Source organism: Camellia sinensis, chromosome 9, assembly GCF_055761805.1.
Source record: "Camellia sinensis isolate YWXY chromosome 9, ASM5576180v1, whole genome shotgun sequence".
Taxonomy (NCBI): Eukaryota; Viridiplantae; Streptophyta; class Magnoliopsida; order Ericales; family Theaceae; genus Camellia; species Camellia sinensis.
In genome coordinates, this window is record NC_138969.1 from 43,124,499 (window position 1) to 43,132,063 (window position 7,565).

Consider the following 7,565-nt stretch of genomic DNA (forward strand, 5'->3'; position numbering starts at 1 on the left):
CTCCTTTAATTTCATTAATCTAACAAAGATTTAAAATGTTAATTAAAAATCATTAATTCCTATAGACATTGTTGTCACCTTTCTACTTATAGAAAGACTGTTTCTTCCAAGAATTTCTATGAAATTTTGAAATTTCTTTGAAGTTTGACTTAAGATCTGTTTATACAATCCCGTCATTAGAAAAGCCAAAACTTCTTCCTCCTCAATCCAATCCACAACCACCAAAGAATTGTACCGTTTGGTGCAAGTTGTTCTATCAGAGCTTTTGGTGCATTTTATACTCACAATTTATGAGGGAAAATGACTTAACAAGTTGAAAATTTTTTTTTATTGAAAATGTGGAATGAAATGTTTTATGATTATATGTTTAATTTATTATCAATCAAGGGCGTCATACAAATTTACATCATAAGCAACTTGGTAAACTAAAATAAACTCGAAGGTATTATATTTTGTTTTAAAATAATAATAATAAAAAAAAGAAATGTGCTCAGGAGAAGAAGTTGAGTTTAGGATAGAAATTGTGTAGCATCACCCCTAAAGTTATTACCCTTCTTTATTTAGTTGATAAGAAATATATTATTCTAACCAACTAGGCGTATCTTAATTGATTATCTTGATTTTCTTAAGGATTTAGTCTCTAAAAGGAGAGGTAATGGGTTCAACTTTCCTTAGGGGGAGCTGAATTAAGGGGTCGAACACTTGGTACTTTGCAAAGATTAGATAGACTAACTCCTATAAGTGCTAATCTAACAATTAACAACTGATTTTCAACGATCAATATATATATATTATTCTACTTAATCATCATGGCCTTAAGATACCACTTGTCTACATAAATCATGTGACAGTTCAGGGAGAGAGATTATCAAAGAAAGCTTTGACTTATTGAATTACAAGGTGGTAAAACAATAAGGTAAGATGAACATAATAATATGAAACTATAACCCCAAGTGAACTTTGCAAGAATTTTCTTTGTACATTTCTATAATCAAATATATAGCTCTACAATATATAAATGGTTGCAATAGTGCACCACCTCCCTTGTATAATCCCTATCATTTACCTAAAAACTACTATAACATTGTTAAGCCCAAGCCAATCCCAATACTCACCAAAGAAAATGACTATGCAGTTAAAACGAAAATTATTCACCGTAGTTTGTAACATTGTCACAAACACATCACAACTCTCCATTTTTGTGTCTCACGAATGTCACAAACCGCAGTGAATAAATACTTATAGTTAAAGAAATTAAGCACCAACCTTATTCCCACCCCCTTCATCTCTACATTGTCCATCTTAACTTATTTTTTACTATTACACAACAACCAAACAAGTCCTTGTCATTATTGCCTTGCCCTAGTAACTTGTCCTTCATGCTATGTCCTTTCAAGTACTTTTCCTTTGCTTGAATTGGTGGGTAAATGAATAAATGAAGGCCCATCACCTTGAAGAACCAAATTAGGGATTAACTGAGGTGAACTTCCTCTATTTTGGCTTCCAATGTCGTAGGAGATCAATGGAGGATTATTATAGTACTCAACATAGGGCGTGTTCTTAATTATAGGACTATCATCGTCATGCCCAATCCGAGTCCTTGATTTTTTCTTAAGTGAATCCTTAACACTTGATCCACATTGTCTAGGCTGCGTTTGATAGAAAACCTTTGAAACAACTAATTCACCATCTTTTTCTTCCTCGTTGTTGCCAAGGTGGTACTGATGCATCACCCAGTTGGTTTTCTCGGGCTTTCTTTGCCTTCCATAGTTGGTGTAGAGCACTAATATCTTTTTGAACCCTTTCACTGCCCCTCCAAGAAAGACCGGCCTAGTCTTGCCTGTTTTGTGCCACCTTGTTTCTCCCCCATCATCATCTGTGTGCACCTTTCTTCGCTTCCTAGTCCCGGTTGTGTATGCCTTTGAAGGACGATGAAAGAAGTGGCGGATTTGGCCGTCTTTGCTTACACCTGCATGACCAGAGTGAGCATAGGAAGGAAATCATTTCGCATAGTAAGTGAAAATTATAACGATAAATAAGGAGGAATTTGAGAATAAATCGAGATTGTGAAATTGAGAAATATGTTACATAAATGTTATATTGTGCAAAAAATTGTTATGATTTTGTATTTGTTAGTGAAGTAAACTTGCATACAACTTACAAGAGAAGTTTTGTGGGTTAAGATAGACTTAAAAAGTAGCAAAAACAATGAATGACCTATGATCTGATCATCCTGAATATATATAGTACTTTTATGCCTAATGACTTTCTCCACAATAATATATTTCCTGAAAATTCATAGTATACTTGAGATTTTTGGATCCACAAAAGGATAATTAGGTTGGAAGCAATTGTCAAGTTGAGTGAGCATTGAAATAATTTGCTTGCATGCCCTTACTTACAAGGTTTGCATTCTTTGTACCTTTTTTCAATATTAATTTTAGTAAATCTAGTTAAGTGGTCGTAATTCTACAACATCATGCATGTTACATTATTCCTAATTATTTCTTATGCTTGTTACATTATTTCTACACTGCTGAGAGCACTTCTAAAATGAAAATGTTATGTACCCCAAAAAAATATTTTGGGAAGTACAGAATTTCAAATTTAATGCAGATTTAAAGTTTTTTTTTTTTTTTTTGTTATCAACCAAAAACTTTATTGATTGAAGAAAACCTTACAAGAAAGGAAATAAGACATCAATAAAGGGGAAAGAAAAGAGGGGGGAGGAGGGAGGAATGATGCAAAGCACCAAACCAGGTACCTGTTGGTGAGCGACCAACAGATACATTTCAATTTGATCATACTCAAAACAAATTTAATCTACATTTCAACTTCTAGGTTTTTTTATTTTATTTTTTCCTTTGGTATGTAGCATTAATGTTTTGATTCTAAAACTAAGGCTATTGTTTGGTTCACAGAAATGAATGCTGAAATAGAATAGTTATTTTATTAGAATAAGTTTAGTTCAGCAAAGAGAATTGAAGGAAAATATTTAGAGAGTACATTCTAAATGGAATCACTATTCATCAATTTAAGAAAATTGTTGTTTTATTGGGAAGTTACGGAAGAAATATTTCATTTTTGTTCAAAATCACTCAAGTAAATCAAAAGCTAATGTACAACAATAGCATCTAATTTGATTATTGAGGGGGGAAATAGTACACCTTGTCATTCTCCATTCCAATGATTCTACAAAAATAATAAAAAATTAAAGCAAATTGTACTCGTATTGGATTGCTCTTCTAGAATTGTATTAAATAGAGCCTTTCACTTAAGGCCATTCTAGATTTTGTCATGCCTCAATGAATTTATTCAAAAAAAAAAAAAAAAGGCAATGCAGTGGACACACTACTAGTCAAGTTCATACTTGGGAATAAATCCAATAATTTTCCGTTGGTTTTTAATGAGGTACTAATAAAGCACATGTTAAGTAGAGACAAGAATGAGGATTATATACTAAAGCAAACTATATGCTATTATTTGAACTTTATGGTATATGAGATTATCAAAACTTTATGGTATGAGGCTAAATAAAGAGTCATGGACAAAAATTATGTTGTCACTTGTTAGCGCACTGATGAAATATGTATTAGTCTCTTAACTACCCAAAGCAATCATTTTAACAGTCATAACCAACTTACCACTACAACACTAATCACCTTTTTACGCCATTTTTAAGACTTGTTTGTCAATTATATATATATATATATTTTGAACAACAAAAATAACACTTTATTGAATTAGAACCAAGGAAAAAATCCTTACATCTTATATCAATAAAGATAAATATAACCAAAAGCAGTGCTAATAACGTTATGGTGAACCTTACTCATCCCAACCAGGTTGGCACAAGAAAGCCATCCAATCAAGTGTTAGCACTAGCCAAAAGCTAGTTGGTGAGAAACCAACCAGTAGAAAACCAAAGCAGGGCAACACAACATATATTTTATATTGACTTTTAGTCAAAAAGTCAATATAAATTGTCACATCACTCTCTTTATTGTTTTACATATCTTTTCAAAAAAAAAAAGTCAAAAAATTATTAAAATATCATGTTCCCAAACAAGACTTTAGTATATCACTTTACGTGTCAACATATTATTAATATAATAGGTTTCACCATTTATGTTTATCTTCAATACAGTGCTAGTACATGAAATGGTACACTAAAAGTAGAATAAAATAGTGGTTAATGTAGCATTACTCTTCTCAAAAACCATCCTCAATTGTATGTTACTTTTTGTTGTCAAATTATAGCATTATCAAGTCTTAAAAGGAAAAAAAAAAAAAAAAATGGGCGGCCATGTAGAAAATTTGACACAAGATTTAACAATTTGATAAATCTTTCTTTCTACCTATCTTATTATGCAACCCAAATAATATAGCTTATCAATTGGTACTTTGTGAGTAAAAATAAAAGAAGTGATAAATTACATTTGTATCTCTTTTTCTTGTGTTAATTTGATTTTTATAGTTTTAATTATATCAAATTTATCACATTTTGTATGTGTTTTATCAATAAAGTTTTCTTTGCCAATAAAAAAAAAAAATTACCAATACACTTTTCACATTGTGTTTTGAAAAATAGACTGAAATCAACGGATGGATTTATCTTTGATTTCTATTTAATTTCTTAAGGAATGTTATTAATTTGACTAAATTGACACAACAAGAAAATTTTAAAGACAAAATTAATATAATTAAAATTATAAAAATTAAATTAATACATGAGACAAATTATAGAACCAACAACAAAATTTTGATTAGAAGAAATGACATTTTCCTTAGAAGAAATGACATTTATATAATTAAGACATGATTACATAACATGGCACAAGAGGTGCTATCAATTTCAATTTTTTGAGGCCACACCGCGGACTTTATTCGAAATTTGTCCGATCCACGTGAAGGAGGCGCTTTACATGAGTTTCAAAATTAATCGAGATATGTATAAACTGATTTGGACACTCGGTCGTAATATATATATATATAACATGGCACAAGTCTTCTCATTGTACCTAGTGTGTCCTACGCAAATTATCAACCCCTACTTCCAACTTTTTGCTCTCAGTCTTCAGAAAAGTTCAAGAAAAGAAGATTGGGTAGGACATTAAATCATAACACTAGTATATATGAGCTAATCATTCTCATATCTCTTTTTATCCAATTCATATCAATGATTTGAGTCCTTTGCCTATTCAAGAACCTATTCTAGTGAAAGTTGCCATGTACGTATGTAGTAAAATTGTACCCTCAACACAATAGATCTAAACAATCATGAACAACACACACACACACACACACACACACACACATATATACATAATTCATGATTAGTTGAAGATGATGATCATCACCTGGTAGCTTCTCTGGGTGTGTGTAGCAAATTCCATTTTCACCCTCAAGGGTAGGAATAAATTCATCAATTAAAGGATGAAGCTTATGTGTATCAGACAACACTTTGGCCTCTAAATGGTCAAGAATTTCTTGATCTGATGGATCAAACTTCACTCCAGCAGGTAAGCCCGGCAAATCTTGAATTCCCGCCTAATTTAAATTTTTACTGAGAATTTATTAACTTAATTAAAAAATATACATGTATGTGTGCGTAACAATAAACACATCAGGGTTTTAAATATATATATATATATATATATGTATGACTATATTACTTATACTGAAACGTACCCTCAAAGTTATTGAAAATTGTAAAGTAAACCTAACAAATTGTGAGAAATAATTAAGAAGAAGAAAATGATATAATTAATACCTGATCTTGTAATTCTATGTTATGGCCACATGACGGGCATGTTATGATAGTATTTTCATCGGTTTTCGCATCGATCGCAAGATTTTCTTTAGAAGAAGTTGTTGAAATTATTTGGGAGTCATTGCACCATGTCATGATCTCTCTTGTTTTGCTCTTATGCCCATCCCAAACTGAGTTTCTCTCTCCTGTTCCCTCCACCTCTCCAAGCTGAACAAACCAAAAAAAAAAAAAAAAAAAAAAAACAAACAAACAAAACAAAACAAAACTTAAACAAAATAGAAAAAAAAAATTAAAAAAGCAAAATTCTCTCTTTTAAAGCTAAGTATTTGGTTAACCAAATCTTCTGTTCTTGTTCTTGATGTTTGGGAAGGAATTGAATTCTCCACTTTTTGTTCTCCCTTGTCTGGAATGAACTGTGTCTTGCAAAGTTTTCTATAGAGAGAGAGAGAGAGAGATGAGAGGGATGAGAGAATTTCTTATATCTTTTGAAAGAAGAGGAAAAAGAATTTATTATCTATTAAAATAATAGGTTGCTTGCAAGTTAAGGTTTTGTTTGTGTGTGTATCTGTCTACACACACATCACACATGTAAAAGAATAAATGCAGTTTTTTTTTGGTTGCTTTTTGGGTTATAATCTGATTCTGTCTGTATATGCAAAACTGTTCAAAATAAAGTTTTAATAAACTTACCAAAGAAAAAAATTATGAAAAAAAAGAAAGAAAGGGTAGAGTGGAGATGGGGCAACCTGATTCTTTTAGGACGTTTCACCTCTTTAGAGAGAGAGAGAGAGAGAGAGAGAGAGAGAATGGGCTTTAGCTCTAGTGTCAACCTAGAGTGTTCTTAAAGCTATATATGTGAAACTATACACATACATATATAACAAAAATGAAAGTTACAAACCAAAATTTTGCACTACCAACCTGTATATATATTTTTACTAATCCATTTCTTTACGTAGACTTCTCATGTCAAGCAAAGAATCCCTATCACTCTCTCTCTCTCTCTCTCCATATATATATAAGTATATACCTTCATTGATATCAATACATTCTTGAGGAATAATATATAACATTAAAAATTTAGACTCTTTTGTGAAATGAACAAAATTTTGTTCGAGCTAGTGTTTGCCTCATTATATTCTCATTCGAGACGACTTCGTTATATAACTAAACAAATTATAACACATTTTGAAACTCATCACTATATATGTTTGGTTTAATTTTTTAATTTGATTTTTTTAATTTAAAAAAAAATTATTTTGACGAAAATAAATACATAAAAGATAGTTTTGATAAAAAAAAAATTACATTTTTTTTTTATTAGAAAAAAAAGACTTTATTGATGAGATCTGAATTCATTACATCAGAATAAACATCAATAGAGAGGGAGGCCAAAGCAAATTATGAGTATTTTTTTTTTATTTGTTTCACCAAACTAGATTTTGGTTTTTTGAATTTTTGTAAAAAATAAATTTTAAAAACAAAACCAAACAATGCAAACTCCACTCAAAAATGTATTATAAAAAAATAATAATTATTATTATTTTTAGGACAAATTACCTACACCTCCCCTGACATTTAACGAAATCACAGATTTTTTTCTGAAGTTTCAAAAATTACATCACGCCCCATCGCAATTAACGTCGTTAATAGATATTATAAATTGACTAAAATGCCCTTTTGACAAATAAGGGCAAATTACCTATATCCCCTTGAGATTTAATTAAATTACAGATTCCCTCATGAGATTTACCTAATTTACAGATTCCCCCTGAGGTTTAGCTAACTTATC

At 30.7% G+C, this 7,565-nt stretch overlaps 1 protein-coding gene across 1 annotated transcript; it reads right to left on the reverse strand.

The window, feature by feature from the left end:
• Positions 1-959: 959 nt before the first annotated feature.
• Positions 960-6,344, reverse strand: LOC114289009 (NAC domain-containing protein 73). Its single transcript, XM_028232648.2, has 4 exons — positions 6,109-6,344; positions 5,774-5,980; positions 5,361-5,550; positions 960-1,969 (listed from the first exon to the last, which is right to left on the reverse strand). The coding sequence occupies exons 2-4, from the start codon at positions 5,906-5,908 to the stop codon at positions 1,383-1,385; spliced, it is 912 nt and encodes a 303-aa protein (XP_028088449.1). The 5' UTR covers positions 5,909-5,980; positions 6,109-6,344; the 3' UTR covers positions 960-1,382.
• Between the last annotated feature and the right edge of the window lie 1,221 nt (positions 6,345-7,565).

Excerpts from the sequence above, each read along its gene's own strand:
- LOC114289009 (XM_028232648.2), bottom strand. The coding sequence starts at position 5,908 with ATGACATGGTGCAATGACTCCCAAATAATTTCAACAACTTCTTCTAAA. Across the intron at positions 5,551-5,773 it reads ACATAGAATTACAAGATCAG|GCGGGAATTCAAGATTTGCC; the intron begins GTATTAATTATA and ends AATTTAAATTAG. Across the intron at positions 1,970-5,360 it reads ACACCCAGAGAAGCTACCAG|GTGTAAGCAAAGACGGCCAA; the intron begins GTGATGATCATC and ends CTGGTCATGCAG.